The 18,902-nt window shown below is 34.1% G+C and overlaps 1 protein-coding gene across 1 annotated transcript in view; it reads right to left on the bottom strand.

Moving 5' to 3' along the window:
- Positions 1 to 5,412: 5,412 nt before the first annotated feature.
- The window catches only part of LOC105624075, a 58,073-nt gene continuing 44,583 nt past the window's right edge, over positions 5,413 to 18,902 (bottom strand). The window contains exon 4 of the mRNA XM_012205438.1: positions 5,413 to 5,586. Within this exon, the coding sequence (XP_012060828.1) occupies positions 5,413 to 5,586 (174 nt within the window). The remainder of the gene's footprint in view (positions 5,587 to 18,902) is intronic.

Genomic DNA, 18,902 nt, shown 5'->3' with positions numbered 1-18,902 from the left:
GTAAGTAAGTAAGTAGTACGTACGTAGTAGTAGTACGTACGTAGAGAGANAGAGTAGTAGTAGAGTAGTAGAGAGTAGTTACGAGAAGAGAGAGAGAGAGAGAGAGAGAGAGAGAGAGTATAATATCCGTTTTCATTCGGTATGTTAGAAAGCCGAAGAATATTAGTTCATGATCTCTCTTCTCATGCTCGAAACGGTCCAAACGAGAGATAACACTCTCCAGAAACTCCGTAGATTGCAAAAGCGTCCGATTGCAAAAGCGGTCGAGGACCAAATTTTAAAGATAAAAACGCCTCTCAATGTCACACCACGCCGCAGTGATTTCTTGATCCAAGATCACCATCTGTGGCCATTAAATGGTCAACTATAAGTTTCAGCATATTTACTTGATTCACTGTCGATTCAAAACATTACAATCTTTCATCCATCATTCATCAAGATTTGCATCAATTTTCTCGATTGAGTTTATTTTCACTTCCAGGCTATCAATCTTCGTATCCAGTGTGATATTTTAGCTATTAGTTTAATAGTGCTTTAGAGACCAAAGGTCACTCTAAAACCATAGCGTTTTGGAATGCCTTCATTTGATATCTTAAACTGAATGAGTATTGACTAAGCAGGATGAACAGTCTTTATTTCGCAATTGTGCATTTGGTAAATGATCTTTCATAACATCTATAATGAGCGAATTATAATATAGCAGCGGATTATTATCCGTCTTACATCATGTACATTTGAAAGAGTGCTAAAAATCATTTACATTTATAACAACTAGCTTGACTCATAGTTATAAGAAAATATAAATAAGTATAAATAAGTATAAATATAAGTATAAATAAGTATAAATATAAATATTTAGAGAATTAAGGATACCGCGTCGCTAAGCAATTCCGCAATTTACAGAATACAAGCAATGTAAAGACGCATGCGCAAAAATGCTTAACAAATTTGAAAAATGATCGATTTGAAAAACTTTCTCGAAATTGACGCATCTTGCAGTGAAGATGCGTCACAATGTAGAACATTCACAAGCTAAATGAGTAAAGTTTCCGAAGATCGTGAGAAAGTTCTTGATAAAGATATAAGAAAACATGGTGTATATTCTCGAGAATGTGCAGTGATTCAAAGTAATGTCTGCTCTTCGACCAATCAGAGTTTGGTCTACTAAAAAGCAATATGGCTTCTTCCATGCATACATGTGATACATGCAGCATAGTTGTCAAATAGAATTGAAAAATAATTAAATTGAAGAACAAGAAACAAGATATATTAGATATATACTAGTATTGTATATTTAATTGGTAAAAATGCCAACGTATTACATAAAATATTGTCCTAATCACACAAAAAAACAAATCTTACAAAAAAACAAAAAGTATAATATTTTTTTGATTTCCTAAGGATGAAATTATTCATCAGCAATAACTTCAAGCCAGTCAAAGAACGGAACTAAATATAAAAATTGCAGATAAAGTTGATTAATTAAACATTTATTAATTTGCAGTATATATATATACACTACAGATAAAAAATTTTTTAAAACGTTCAAAAATATGCCGGTAATATTATGTATTGTATAGCAGCAACAATTCATATACACTAATAACCATTGATGAAATAAAGTGCACGTCGTATTGCAAGAATCTTATTAATTTTAAAAAGAATCCTATTAATTTTCCTTTAATCTTATTAATTTTGATATATATAATTCTATTTTTATGAGTACTCTTGTATATGTACATATTAAAATAAAATATATTATAATTATAGCAGTGATATACAGTGTTACATTCAGCACTCCCACGACTTTTTTCTTTCATGGAGATCTGGAATTCGTTGAAATAAAGAGACAGCTACGAATAACGAACAAGTTGAGCGTTACAGCAAAGACTAAAAATTTTTTTTCCCACATTAAAAAAAAGCGAAGAATCCAGTATCCTCGTAAATGTCGCTCCGATAAATTAAAAATCGGTGCACGTACACAAGCGGCGGGACCAAAAGGACACAAAATCTGCCCCTCGGATACTGCGTCTAAAATAATAATAAATATGTCATTAGAAGCGTAAGACCGGCGCCAAAATTTTTTAACGGTCAAGTTGTGAACGATTCTCACGAATCCGTGATCAGAAAATCTAAGAAGCGACAGATGAAGTTCAGAGGTAGGTCTTGGGTGGTCTCGTTCCGATGCTGCACGTGCGCTTCCTCGACGTATTGCACGTGCGCTTTTTTTATAAATTTTAAGATCATAAATTAAGAACACCCATACGCTACAGATTCCGGTCAATGTCCCTGACTGATAATTAGAATCCTTGACCAATTAGAAAGCAAGAAATATTGAAATGCAGAAGATTTAAATTTTAGTATACATTTATTAAATTATATAGATTAGTCGGCACTTTCCGAACAACCCAATAGATTCTAACACTACCTAATTAATCTAGCCACCAATCAGTGCGCTATTAATCAGGGTAGATTACTATAAAAACCTCGGACTCAGCACCTTTTTTCCTAATTTCTCTTTGAGGACGGACATAGCAGTCCGAAGTTCTTATTTTTTTAACCGGTCAACACTTTAAAAATCCAGAGTTTAGAAGCAGTGCGGGAGAAATTTCATCGATCCTACTTACTATACTTGGCCGAGACTTAAAGATTTAGAATCAGCTGAAGAAACATCACCTTCGCACATCCTACCGATGAGCATCTTGGTAGTAAGTCAGTATATTTCTATTTTCTGTCCTCTCCCTCCGCTTTTTCTTTCTTTAATTCATTTTATTATTTTATTTGTTTCTTTTTATTACTCATTTATTTTTATTTTATTTTTATTTTTTTCTTTCTTTCTTTCTCCCTTTTGAGTTCCCGTGTAAAGGAAAATAAAAACAGTGCAGTCCGTTCACGCTATAATTTCAATCCCTATCGCCTCACGATAATTTCTCATGGACCGGTCGCTCGTATCTGTCTGTTGATACTATCATCGTCTTAGAAAAATCAAGCCAAACTCTCTCAGATTCACTAAAACCTCTTTCCCTTTTTATTCCCTCGCTATTCTCTCCGTAACTTCTTCCTTCTGCCACACGATACTTTCACATACATGCACATAAAAATATACCTAATCAAAATGAAACAAATCAAAGAAATTGTATAACAAAAATATATTGCTAAATATTTCTTTCATTATATTATAAATTTAACCCTCTTTGTTAATTTGAAAAATCTCTCCTTGTATTTATCGTAAGCTCTCTCGCAGTTGCACTTCGCCCTCTCCTCGGTCACTTGGATTAAGTTCCATGACCGAAAGCCAGGGCATGCGGACGTACTAGCACATCTGGCGTTAAAATGCGCCCTCATGGCACACTGATCCAGGCAAAGGATCCAGTTTGGATCCTTTTAAATTAAAAGTATGTACGACTCAGCTGAGTTCGCTTAGCAGAGCACGAGTTGAGGTTTCCACTTCGTCCTCCACTTCGACCCCCGGTTCGTTGGGAGTCTCAGAACGAACCGAAGTGCGTCCCAATTTGCGTCGGTCCTTCCCCACAGTTCCCTTCCGGAGTCTGGACACGATCGGTCTAATAATTCGATTCCTGTTGCATTCACTTCTATGCATGCAGAGCTTGAACGTAGCAGTAATCATTTTGATACTGATTGTTTCATAACGAAGTGAACAAAACCAAGAGTAGAGAACGTATCAAAGAAATGCAACGCTTAAAAAAAGATGCTATTCCAACAAAAATGCTAATATTGGAAAAGAAAAGGAAAGTGCCTGATCACAAAATTAAAGTTATCGACTAATAGTTGCATACGGTGGTCATCCGAAGATAATATCTGCAATAAGTCTAATTGTAGATCATTAGGTTTTAAAATTTACAGATACTTAAGAAATGTCAATAAAATGCCATTACCATGTGAAAATACTTTGCACAATTGGATTGATAAATTTAATGTTTTATCTGCCATTTTAAATGACGTTTTAAAAATAATATTAAATAAAGGAAATGACTTATTAGTAACCGAAAACTTGACCGTGCTAACTTTCGACAAATTATATGTCTGTAATAAATTTGAACGCAAGCAGCAAAAAATGTATAGACCTCATAAGATCTGCTAATTCATTATAATCCGATCTATTTAAAAATTGGAGGCAACCTGTGTTTTATAATTTTGATAGTAATGTCTCGAGAATTTTTATTTAGTATCATACAATATTTATATAACATCGATTATGCTATTGCTGTGACATGCGATATGAGTTCAACTAATATAAAAGAATGGAATGAATTACAAATCGAAGCTGATGAAAATTCTATTGACAAAACTAGTGAAAATACCGAGAAAAAATGTTTTTTTGTGCTTCCTTTAAACGACACTCTAAAAATATTTTTTTATGCAAATGTGTCTCATTTGATAAAACTCGCAAAAAATAATTTTGTAGGCTACGGATTTAACATAAATGGAATTTCTATTGATAAAACGTGTCTTAAAAGAATTATTAGTATAAGGATATATTAATATAAGAATTATAGTGTTAAATTATAATATATTATAGTGAAAAAAGAGATGAAAATATCGCATAAACTAAACAGAATGCATATTAATGTTAAAGGGACAGCGGCAAAATGTAAAATTGGCTGCACAAATATTTTCTAAATGCAATAGCAATAGGATGATGTGAGTTTTTGTCTTGTACATATTAGACCAACACACCTCTAATGTGAAAATTGAAATTAGTTAACAATTGGTGTGATATTTTTAATAGTAAATTGAAATATGGAAAATGTGATGAATCATATGGCATTAACCTAGAAAAGCAAAATAAAATTATCGACAATATGGATAAATTTATAAAAGAAATGGATATAAAAGAAATGGATTGGCTATAAAACAAGCATAATGTCCAGAAAGGAATTATATTGTGCAATAAATCATTGCAAGAAATGTTTGTTTATATACAACAGAAATATTCTTCTGAAGAATTTGGAATAAAATATATACTAACGAAAAGACTGAACCAGGATATCTTAGAAAATTTTGTTTCATATATTAAATCAATGGGGAATCCTTATGATCACTCAGTAGAAACAGAAGTTAAAACGGTATATTTTGGGGAAACACTCAAAACATGTACTTTTTCAATACAGAAATGCAGAAGGGGATACTACTTCTGAAATGCTTGATATGGAAGATGTACATAATTTTGTATGAAATCCGACTTAAACGGCGGCGTAATGCAAGCTGGCGAACTGACATACAATCATACTAACGAGACGTAACGACTTCGCGAGAGGACGGCAAGATTTACGCGAACTGAATACAATAATCTATGTGATTCGAGTAAACGGCAAGCGACAATTAAAAGATTAATTACTCACGATAGCTCCCTGTACGAGTCTCAACCTCTCAGCTCGAATTCGGCACGTGCTATTTGCTCGAGATCACGACTTCGGCAACTTTATAAAATTTCTGCGCTTGTCTCACCGGCGATTCCTCCTTCTCGTTCTTTCGATAGCTCTTCTCGGCTCTTTTCTTTAGCTCCGCTCGGCTCGTTTCAATATTCAGTAGCTCGTAGTAGACCCTGCGTCTTCTTCTCACAACCTTCATAACGCAAATGATTTCGGCAGGCCCGATAATGCCAAATATGCCCCGCACTCGCGCATGCGCGCAGTCTAAAGCGCCAGTAGTAATCTAATTCGTTCGTGAATCTGACGTCGTTAGTTGCCCCAAAGAAAAATAGAACTATAAATATATAAAAATTAGACATACTTCTTAGCATGCAGTAATATTAATTATGTGGATAAATTATGACGAGAAATAGATTAGATGGTGAAATAATTTTACACGTAAAACACATTTCTTCTAGGTAAAAAAATAAATAATTTATTTGGCAGGAAACTATAATTTTGGTATAACTACCAAAATTCCTTGCAAGAGTAACGGAAACCTGTCAAAAATCTTATCAGTATTCATCAAACATAATTTTCATACAAAAAATAAAATTTATGTAAAATATAATTATATTTTATTTATAACAAAAATAAAATATATATATGTATAAAACAAAACTAATATATATAATCTATGTTATTAATCGGAAATCTATATAAAATAAAATCAATATTATTAATTATTTATTAATAAATTAAAACTGTCTCGATAACTAATATAATTAAATAAGTTTTATTCTTTTAATTTAGAAATAAAAAAAAATTTAACGGATTAGGATTGCTTCATGTTGAATCTAGAAATAAAAACTTTGATAAATAATTAATAAAATAATTATTTATTAAACAGAAGTCTTATAGAACGCATTAATACATATATATTAATGATTATCAGTGTCATTTCGACGCGTTATAAGTTCGCAGAATTATGCAATTCTAAATGCTGCGAATCAATCTCAAAATTTACACAATTAATATTATCTGCTTGAAAGGATGATCTTGTTACGCAAATGGCCGAAAGTGTATGTCATTTCCCAATTTATTTTTTTTTTATTTTTTACATTTACTACAAAGGAAAATATTCGCTCTGCTTCGGTATTTGAATGTGGGAGAGAAAGAATTGCTTCTACTAATTTTTCTAAATTTCGAAAAGATTTATTAGCATTACTATTTTCGCATCCTAATATTTTAGCCTACATTTCCTCAATGCTAAACTTTTTTTTCTTCTGTAAAACTATGTGATAAAATTCGTCATTCGTAAGCTAATGCGTAAGCTATTGTGTTATATCAATATTACCTATGCGCGAAGCAATGACACTAAGATTTTCGAAAGTGGCTCTAGCCTTAGAAGAAAAATAGGATATAAGCGCCGATTCTAATCCACAGATACTGCAAGATGGTTCTAGTATCGCGCGGGTGGCGAAGTTACAGGTGCTAGGTTTGAGGGAGGGGGAAAGTACATCATCAGGGGTCGTGTTAGAGGGGAAGAGGAGTTTTGTTCCTTCTTTCTTTTACCCGTTGTTCTCTTTTCTTTTCTTCTTTTGCTCACGATTTTTATTAAATAGATATGGTATTTACGATTTTTAATGATACGACTTAAAAATTAATTATGATAATATTTTTATGAATTTTTAATAATATAATCTAGTAACACTAATTATAATATTCTTTTTTATCAATGTACAAATGACCAAGCGCGCTTTTTTATTGACTAATTCAATACTACTAATTCAATATTACGAAGATACGAAGAAGAAGTGGCGAAGATACTAAAGCTAAAATAATTTTAGAAGAAAAGAATATATATTTTAACATACAATTATTTATTATGTAATACACAATATAATCTAAACCATAGACTATTAGTTCACATTCTATAGAATTTTTATCATAAATTTTGTACATAATGTTTGCACTTTTATTATTAGGTGTACAACTTTGTTCCGCCGTTTTTTTTTTCCGAAATTCGAGGCTTTATTGTAAAAAACTGGTTATACATTTATGATTCAAAGTATTGTCCATCGCTGGCCACTATATACTGTAAACACTATATACTGTATATACTGTAAACCATTCTTCAGATCGTGACAAATTTTGTTCATCGTGCATCATAAGAATGCATGATTTATTTTTACGTTTTCACGCTGTTCGCGTGAAATATACATCGCGAATATTGATTAATATACATATTGACGATATGTATTGTAAGAAATCTGCTGTATCAAATATTAGGTGTGGGAAAAAGTTCGTGGCGTTTTTTTAATGCCATCTAAAAAACGCCATGAACTTTTTTCTACACCTAATATTACCATGCAATCTATGCTCTATTTGCACAATGTGAAAGACATTTAACGCAACTGTGCAAAAATTATATTTTTTAGTGACTATGTGAAAATTATATTTTAGTGACTGTGAAAAACAGTATATATTTTAATATGGATCAAACGGAGCGTCATCTCATAGCGCAAGCTGCTCACTTAAATACGCGAGAAGAGTTTCTTGCGTGGGAATAGCAATAATTTCATCGAATCGCTGGAGGAACAGAATTGTGCTAAACGTCCGCAATTATCGATTAATGTTAAACAATCGATCGTATCGCAAGACTCGAAAATTTACTGTAAAAGATACTGTGCACGAACGTTTGTGCAAGTAGGTGCCGGGTATAGCGCGGGACTTCGATAGCGCGAGATTGATATAGCGTTCAAAAGTTATATATTGACCGGTGCCGTAATAAACTCTGGACTCGAACTTCGCCAATTCCTCGAAGATGCGAGAGAGATAGTATTGGAATCTGTGCAAAGTGTTATTCAGAAACATGATAATATTAAAATAAACACAGTATTTAATGGTGAATTTGTATCGGGTGATAAACGTGCGAATAAAAGTGAGCACAAGAAATTATGAACTCTTCCGTTCGTCCGATTTGCAAGAATATAATACGCGCGTCGCGCGTAGTTGAACCTATTCTGACATCGCTGAAGGAATTGCAGGAATGCAATAACGGGTAGACGCTGTCGCCTGAATTTAACTGTAAACAAACATTCATTGCACGAGGAATGTCATATCGAACTCCCGCGAGAAATTAAAATGAAAAAAGCAGTGGTCAACGTGCAATCTATGGACAATGCATGTTTTGCCTGATCAGTGATTGCCGCTTTACACCCAGCTAAAAAGCATACGGAGCGAGAGTCATCATATCCGCATTATTCTACAGTGCTAAATCTTACAGGTATCCAGTTTTCAATGATGAATCAAATTAAAAGATTTGAAAGTCTCAACGATATCTTCATCAATGTTTATCTCAAAGAAGAGCAAAAAGAAATTCTTCCATTATGGCTCACCGATCGAAAGAGGAGCAAACATGTCAATCTCTTGTATGTACAGGATCCATGCAATGATATATAATATAGGACATTTTGCATGGATAAAGGATCTGTTCCATTTCGTGAGCTCAAATCAATAAATATAGACACAAGAAATACTTTTGCTATGTGTATATATTTAATTGAAAATTATGAAAATATTTTTTGTAACCTCTTTGTGACAATGAAAAAAATTATATTTTTTTTTCAGATGCCTGCACTATTTTGGATCTAGCGCTATTTGGATCAAAGCTGGATATCAATAAATATACTAGGTGGGTTCTAACCCTTGGTTAGAGGGGAGGTGCGGGGCGCGGAAGGGGGGATACTAGTAGGCGAGGAGAGGAAGGCGCGGGGAGTACTCGTAGGCGCAGAGAAGGAAGGAAAGCGGGGGGAAGTCTCAGCGCTATCGGTGTTTACGATATATAATGATATATGCCGCCATGTTGTGACGTCAGGTATCATTGGGGATCGCCGCCGCCGCCACCGCTGCCGCCGCGACATCATGCAATCTCACAGAGACTTACCACATATACTTACTACTATTTCTCTTCTTCTTATGTTTCGTCATCTGTCCCGTCACATTGTCGCTCCCGTTATATCTTCCTCTTGCGCGCAAAAATATTTTTATTAAATTTTATTTAATAATTTAAATAGACCGAATGCTTAATACGAAAACAACTTGTTTATGTAGTGAAGTATGTTACGAAAAGAAAAGATATATTTATTTTAAGAAAAAAAAACAGTATATTTATTTGAATCTAAATTACATTAAAATATTTAATTAAAAAATAAATAAATAAATAAATAAATAAAAATAAAAAAAAATAATATATATATATATATGAAGCACCATTGTTTTTGTAAAATAAAAAGCATTACATTATATATATAAGAACAATATATATAAGAAGAAAAATTCATATAATTTAAATTTATGATACTTACAATTCCAATCTTCAGGCTCTGGATCGGACTCATACAGCCGGAGAATAATTCCACCAAAATCCAAAAAAAAAGTCCGCTTCTTTCCAAATATCGATACGCTCCTCTAACTCTTGTTGTCTCTCAGCTCGTATCATAATTGGCAATATTCACAAATCCTAATATTTTTATGTAATAATGAGGTACACTCTAAAAAAAAAGTATTATAAAAAGTGAATTATTAAAAGGAAATAAATCTATTTATTATATTAGGTGTACAACTTTGCTTCCGCCGTTTTCCTATAGATGGCTTTAGTGGTAAGTGGTGGTCGAAATAAATAGATCATAGACGTCATACAATAAACTTGGGCATTTGTCAACATAACCCCATAGAAACATTAGTCGATTTGTGTCTGCACCATAAAGTTATTCTCGATTGAAAATGTCAGTTTACGAGCCAAATTCTCGTCATTTGCGAGAGGTTTTAATTTTTTGCTTCAATATGAAGAAATCTGCGACTGAGGCTCATCGAATGCTCTCAAATACTTATGGTGAGGCCGCTATTAGTGAAAGAACGTGTCGTGAGTGGTTTCAACGCTTCAAGAACGGTGATTTTGACGTCCAAGATCATGCTCTGTATTTGGTGGGACCAGTTCGGCGTAGTGTATTATAAACTGTTAAAACCGACTGAAACAATCATAGGCGATCAGTATCGAACGCAATTGATGCGTTTGAGCCGAGCATTGAAAGACAAACGGCCGCAATACAACGAGAGACACGATAAAGTGATTTTGCAGCATGACAATGCTCGACCTCATGTTGCGAAAGTGGTCAAGACATACTTGGAAACGTTGAAATAGGAAGTCCTACCCCATCCGCCGTATTCTCCAGACGTTGCTCCCTCTGACTATCACTTGTTTCGATCAATGATACACGGTCTGGCTGACCAGCACTTCCGGTCTTATGAAGAAGTAAAAAATTGGATCGATTCGTGGATAGCCTCAAAAGATGACCAGTTTTTTCGACGTGGGATTCGTCCGCTACCCGAAAGATGGGAGAAAGTAGTGGCCAGCGATGGACAATACTTTGAATCATAAATGTATAACCAGTTTTTTACAATAAAGCCTCGAATTTCGGAAAAAAAAGGCGGAAGCAAAGTTGTACACCTAATACTTACCAAGGGGGATTTGGATTTGTACGCCCACCTCGTTTCATAATTACAGCCTCACAACCTGCGGCTTATCGACCAGATAAGATACTGAAAAAAAGAAAAGTAAAAAGACGTTAGAAACACAAAAATATTTATTATTATTAATATTATATTATATTAATATAATATTATATATTGATTACAAATAAAAAAGAAAAAAAGCTACTTATTTTCTCAACAGGATACTCGTAACGGATCTCCTATACATCTGACAGGTTTGCCTCGATTCTAGCGTAAACTATGGAAAAATAAGTTTTTTTTTCTAAAAAAAAATTACACTAACATAACTGTCACTTTCATTTTCATTTAATCACATAAACATGCAAAAGTATTCTACCCCCTAAATGATAGCATACCCTTGCACGTTTATAAAAATCACTCACATTATAATACGTCTCGCGCGCGGTCACAACAAAGCTGCCGCTGAGAAGCATCCTTTGCCATAGCGAGGCTATCTAGGATACATTTCCGTTGTATATAAAATAATTTAGATCATAAGTGCCGTCACGAGAAAAATTATCGTTTATATCATTGCAGCATTCTTTATAATGTAGCCCGTGATTATTTGCGGCCCATCGAATTGCTGAAAGTTCACACTGCATGTTTATTATTTTCACACCTGTAATTTCTTTTTTCTTACGCGGAAAGGTACATACATGCGTATATACGTACATACATACATGATTTGTGATACGGCAAAAAAAACAAGCATTGACTGTTGTTTATCTAAACGGAATATGACGCGTCGAGGTATAGGATGAATGGATATATCCATGTATGGGATGGATGGGAAATAAAGAAAGTACATATATAGTGATGTGAAAAAATTTTTTATTCACATGTTATTACATCGTTTCTTTTTTTTGTATTAAAAACTAAAGCTAATAGCTCGCAATCGATGAACTGATGTTTGTTAAAGACAAATTTGTTGCTATCGCGTATTGTGTCTTCGGATATAATGTTGGAGAATCGCGTATACTTAACATCGACCGTATCGATGAGTCGATCTAATCATTCAAATGTTACATCAAATGTCGATACATCAAATGCAAACATATCAAATACATCGTAGCGTCGTTTCGGTTGTGGACGAAGAATCGAGACGTACAAGCATAGCATCATTCAGCATGTAAATGCTGACGATTAGCGGTCCAACACTTATAAAATTGTCCTTGTGTTCGTTTCGCAGCATCTTGTAAATATTCCATCGCTGCTCATAAATAAAAGGTTTTCCACGTTTCGAAAGATAGCGATAGTTCACAATGATCTCCCAGGGCGATCTCCACGTAACTCGGTGGATCAAATCTTTGATTCCAAAAATTTGTAGCCTGTAATCATTGAACGTTAGAACTTGAAACTTACATATTACTGCAGTCCTTCTTCGTTTCATACGATGTGTTGCTGTCTTTAGCGAAATACATTTTCAACCGTTCGTACAAGTAGATATCGCAGGACTGACTTACATACGTAAATTGTGACGTATATGGTATAACTTCTAGAATCGAAGAGGGGGTTGCCCCTCCCCTCTTTCCAAGAATTGCGAACGTGTCGCGACACATTTTATTGCGTTTTTTCTACGTACTTTCTTTGTTTGCGAGTTATTCTTCTTTCGCGTTTATCAATTATTTATACTTTATGATTTATATTTCGATGGCATTGATGACATTGATGATGAGCACGGCGACTTTGATGCTTTTTCTTCAAGGCGTTCCCAATATCTCGCTTTTTTCTTCGATGGCAGTGGACTTGGCGGACTTGGCGACAAGGGACCCCTTTTGCTTGATTGATTTTCGGCGTATACTATACTTCTTTTATTCCATATCTTAACGTTCGTAATTGAAGCTTACGATTGAATGAAAAAAGTCTTATAAACTACCTATATACATTACTATGTACTGTCAGATCGGACATATCACGACGCGTTTAACAGAAGCATTGATGTTTTCGGTACATACATACATATATACATACATACATACATACATACATACATACATACATACATATATATTTATACGTTCATACATATACATTATACATACATACATATATACATATTTATACATACGTTCATACATATAAGTACATGTATTGCAAAGGAAGGGAAAAAAGAAATACGTACTAAATACGTTAACGTTTTTTATTAAAAAAAATTCTTTTGCAATCGTCAGTTATATATTTTCAATACATTTTGTAACGCGCAATTCTTAACATGTTGTCCACATCGCACAGTATTAGCAACAGATTAGTTAAAGATTTCATGTCTCCGTAAATTGCGTTTAAAGTCTTGATGTACATGTGTTCTCGCTCATCGTCTAAAGTTCCACAGCCACGTTCGTTTCCCTTAAGGTACACGATAGCATGTTCAAATATAGCTGTTGTGATCAGGCGTTTTGCCTCATTGTACGGAACCATCTCGTCCTTCCATCGCAATCCATGATAAGCACTCAATCAGGAAGCAAAAACAAAACTTGTCGGATCTTGTCAAAAATATCCATGGGATGAAAATGTAATGTGTGAGAACAGTCCCCTATTTCAGCATCGCCACTTTCTTCACGATAAATTTCTTGTTAACGGAATCCTTGCAGATCCATGAACGTTGAGACGAGTAGTCGAGAAGACTGCGATCGATTGCGATCGATTGCGACGTATTATAGATTTTATACGTCGGAGGTGCATTTAGGTAATTTTGTGCACAACGTTGATCAATGGATTATACTGAGCGATCGATATACCCACGCGTATATATATATGAGATAATAGGCTGTTGTATTTGTATTACACATTCTCCTTACATTCAAAGTCTAATCGCACGTCCACAGTGCTCTTGACCGATTCGTTCTGTTGAGAGCAATCCATGATCACGAACGGACCATTGCGTAAAAAAGTTGTAAAGGTGAGGCTCGGCTCGAGATATTCGTATCCATAGTAGCCCTTGCAGAAACGCGCGTACAAGTCGTACAGAATCGCACATCTGTTTTTATCAAAATCCAGATTCAAGTCATTGTCAATACGGATAACATTTCCGAATTCAGATAGAGTTTCACATTGGTTAAATTGCAATCGTCGAATCGATTATATCCTTGGACATTTTTTCGACCTGTTTACATAGCGAAAATAATATAGCGTGGCTTCTCGAGCTGAGTGGCTATCTTGATGGCTCACGAATGCTTGGTTGTGCAAGCTTTGCAAGAATGAAAATTCGTACAGATCTCATGGGCAAAAAACATGCTCAGATATCGTTCGCTCTCCAAAGCGTGCAACATCGACAGCTTATTTATCTCAATAACACGTGCGGCTGTACATTATATAATAATTCGAGCGTTGGCTCTGTCGCCGGATCTCCCGTCAGACGTTATTGTCGTTGCGCGCTGGTATTAAAATCAACTCATGACGAGCATTGATCATCACGCGTTTGTAATCTTCGCAAAATTCCAGCAATACGTAGAGCGATACACAGAAATTAAAGTATCCGGCCGCAGTAGTCTGCGCATCCCAACTGACATTCCGCAGAGTCACGCTTCTGTCAGATGACATTGTTACATAATTTTTGAGCGTGCTAGTTATGCCCACGTTTCTGTTACGATCAATCTCCATCGTTGAGTTCATATCGAATCTCATTGAATATAAACGCGACGCAATTATTTCTCAATGCCACGTGAGCACCCTGAACCATTTCGTCAGTTTTCCCTCGACATATACAAGGTATGTAAATATGAAACCGGAATTTATCAATAGATGGCCATAGCTGTCAATGTAGTTGTCGTCAGACGGCACCATTGACGCCATTTTCTTGTTCTGACATCTGACAAAGATTTTCACTCACAACAATACAAGTTTCATACAACAGTATAGTTTGTAATAGCGTTGAACATGTCGAATTTTGTGCCTGGAAACTACGATTTGCGGACAGCATTGATTTTCTGTTACCATTTGAAGAAAACTGCTGCAGAATCACAACGAATACTTGTCGCTTACGGTGAACATGCTCTTGGTAAATCACAGAGCTTTGAGTGGTTTAAAAAATTCAAAAGTGGCGATTTTGACGTGAGAAATGAAGAACGTGGAAAATCATCGAAAAAGTTTGAAAACAGCGAATTGCAAGCATTGTTAGATGAGGATGACGCTCAAATTCAACAACAATTCGCGGATCAATTGAATGTGACACGAGAAGCCGTCTCCATTTGAAATAAAACATGGGAAAGATCCAGAAGATGGGAAAATGGATTTCACATGAACTGAATGAAAGACAGCAGGAAAAGTGAAAAACCACTTGCGAAATGCTGCTCGCCAGGTATAAAAAAAAATTATTTCTCCATCAAATTGTGACTGTGATGAAAAGTGGATATATTTTGAAAATCCTAAGCATAAAAGATCATGGGTAACTCCAGGAGGCGAATCATCGACATCGACTGCAAGGTCAAATCGCTATGGACGGAAGACAATGCTCTGTGTTTGGTGGGATCAGAAAGATGTGATCTATTGAGCTGTTAAAACCTGGCGAAACCTAAATACTGAACGCTACCAACAACAAATGATCAATTTGAATCAAGTTTTGTGTCAAAAACGACCGGAATATCAAAAAAGGTAGCACAAAGTGATTTTGCTTCATGATAATGCACCATCACACACAGCAAAACTGATCAAGGAAACGATTAAGGCATTTGATTGGGAAATACTTTCGCATGCGGCTTACTCACCAGACTTGGCTCCGTCTGATTACCACTTATTTGCATCGATGGGACACACTTGCTCAGCAGCGCTTCACTTCTTACGAAGATGTATTAAAATGGCTAGATGACTGGTTTGACTCAAAAGAGCAACAATTTTTTTGGCGTCCACAAATTGTCAAACAGGTGAAAAAAATGTATAGTTACCGATGGGCAATACTTCGAATAAAATATTTTTTATCATTTTATAGAAAATACACATTGCATTAAAATGCAATAAACGTGTATTTTCTATAAAAATTCCGGTTTCATATTTATATACCTGGTAAGGTTGTTATTAACTAAACTTGGGGACTATCGGAGAGTGAAAAATAAGCCTTGGAGGAATCAAAAGTGCGAAGAAGCAATTAAGGATAGACAATTGGCTTTTGATAATTTCGAAGTCTTCCCTTCTAGAAAGAGTTTATATTTATATCGACAATCTTCCCTGAAAGCTAAGAAAATTATTGCCAAAAGCAAAAGGGGAAATTTCAGGAATTTTGTTAATAAAGTGGATCATAATTTCAAAGAATTTTTGAGAAATGATTCATATTTTTAAGAATTGTGCATTTAATAATCCGGTTGCTCCTAATCGATGATCAATCGATTGAAGAAAAAGTATTTCCTATAATAAACAATTTAACTCCGCCCTGGTGTATTAATAGTTTTGATTTTCCAATGGATTTTCAGTTTTCGGAGAGATTATTTGTGAAATTCAATATTAATGAAATATATTTGTTAATTTCTTTACTGAAAATAAATAGTGCTGTTGGCCCTGATTAATTAATATCTTAATCATTTCACAACTACCACATACGTGGAAGTTTTATTACTTTCTTTTAATCAAATGATTATTGACAATGAAATTTTTTTTAATTTTGGAAGGAATATGATACGATGTTGATTCCAAAAAATAATAACAAAGGTCGATATCATTATCTTGTTTGGTTAAAATTTTTGAGAAATTGATTTGAGACGGTTGGAAAGATTTATTGAATTAGAAAATATTTTATCAGATAATCAATTTGATTTTTGTAAGGAGCAATCTTGTGATCATTGTTTACCCCATGTCAATTTAGAAGCATATAAAACATTTGGTTTTCTCAGGGTCAGTTATTGGGTGCACTATTTCTGGATATTAAGGGTGTATATGATAATGTTATTTTGAATATTCTTTATAATGAATTAAATAAGTTGAACATTCCGACATCATATAAGAGTCTTTTTAAATTCTTTTTGTATGGCAGATCGGTAAAATTTTACAATAATATTATTATTTTGTTTGGCGTTAGAACTATTCAGAAGGAATTGCCTCAAGGGTCTACATTGAGTCCATTGTTGTTTAATTTTTATATTAGGAAGATTGTCTTTCAAATATCACACAATTGTTCTGTGATACAGTTTGCAGACGATATAGCTGTGTTATCAAAAGGAAGGAATTCTAATTTAATGAACAATTAAAAATGAACAACTAAAAATAAACTTTCATTCTTTGTTTGAATGGTTAGAGTCCATCAATCTTTCACTTGAAATCAGTAAAACTCAATATTATAATATATATTATTTTTCATAGAACTAGAAAATTTTATTCCTGAATCGATTGATTTGTATAATTCGGTTTGTGATACCTTTAGTAGATCAGTTAAATATCTAGGTTATGGATTCTGATAATTATGGATTGAGATGGAAGGATATTACTTTTTTAAAAAATAAATCTTTACAATTTATAAATATATTAAAGTGAATATCGGGATTCACGTGGGATTCATCAGTGCTCAAATGTCATTGAAATTTATCAATGCAACCAATCAATCAAATTGGCACAATTTGAGTGGGGGGGGCCTTGGTATATTAATGCGGCCAATTCATATATTGATATAATTAATAACTTGTTTTGTGCTGCATATAAGAGCATTGGGATTAGAATGCTAGAGCTGCAGCTAACAGAATGTGTTGGAAATTTTCTGATCAAAGATCATTTAACAATGTAATTAATAAATTATCTGAAAGCTTTTTATTTAAATGCATCTAATTTAAACATGATAAAATTTTAAATAAATTAAAATATTTTTCAATCGATCGCAGTTGAAAGGATATCTAATAGAAATATATCATTTATTCTTTTGAAGTGGAATGAAATCAAACACTTTAAGGAATCGTTATATGTTTGGGATATTCATCTTTCGCTTATTGCTGCTATTCGCTTGTGAATTTTAATTCACTTAATCCAAACACAGGAAGATATAATATTTAGAATTAGATACGGAAATAGATTTAATTTCATTTTGTAAATTGAAAATTTATAGAAATGATTTTGGTAAGGCAGTTAAATTAATAACGGGATATTCTTTTACAAATGCCTTTTTACATAAAATAGGCTGTAAGGAAAGACCAGATTGTAAATATAGATTTGAATTTTAGGATCTGAATCATATTTTTTGGGCTTGTTTTCGGAGTTCTGAATTTAGAAATGATTTGATTCAATCACTTATTGAGATTGGAATTTTTTCTCTGTTATCGGTGGCTCATATTGTTTTTTTGTCAAATTAAAGTTATCAATTTTTTATTATTTTCATGAATAAAAGCAATTTAAATATTTGAAATTTAATTTTACTTGTTTTGATACACGCACCTATGATATGCTCTAATGCAGTTGGTTTACACACCGATTGAGGCGACACCTAGAGTCTCCGTCTTAAATACAAAGATACATTTGAAGATTGCTAGGATTATGTTGGCAATCATTACACTGAGCAGTAATTTTTAAGCATTTTCTGTCCCCGAGGAGACTCTTATGCTAAGGATTATTAGATCCTTTCTACGCATGGTATTATAATCCAATCATAGTCATCAAGTCGGAAATCCATACAGGGGAACTAGGTGTACAACTTTGCTTCCGCCGTTTTTTTTCCGAAATTCGAGGCTTTATTGTAAAAAACTGGTTATACATTTATGATTCAAGTATTGTCATCGCTGGCCACTACTTTCTCCCATCTTTCGGGTAGCGTATGAATCTCGCGACGAAAAAACTGGTCATCTTTTGAGGCTATCCACGAATCGATCCAATTTTTTACTTCTTCATAAGACCGGAAGTGCTGGTCAGCCAGGCTGCCATTGATCGAAACAAGTGATAGTCAGAGGGAGCAACGTCTGAAGAATACGGCGGGTGGGGTAGGACTTCCCGTTTCAACGTTTCCAAGTATGTCTTGACCACTTTCGCAACATGGGGTCGAGCATTGTCATGCTGCAAAATTACTTTATCGTG

Source organism: Atta cephalotes (genome assembly GCF_000143395.1).
Source record: "Atta cephalotes unplaced genomic scaffold scaffold00002, whole genome shotgun sequence".
NCBI lineage: Eukaryota > Metazoa > Arthropoda > Insecta > Hymenoptera > Formicidae > Atta > Atta cephalotes.
This window is presented reverse-complemented; position numbering and strand designations above follow the sequence as displayed.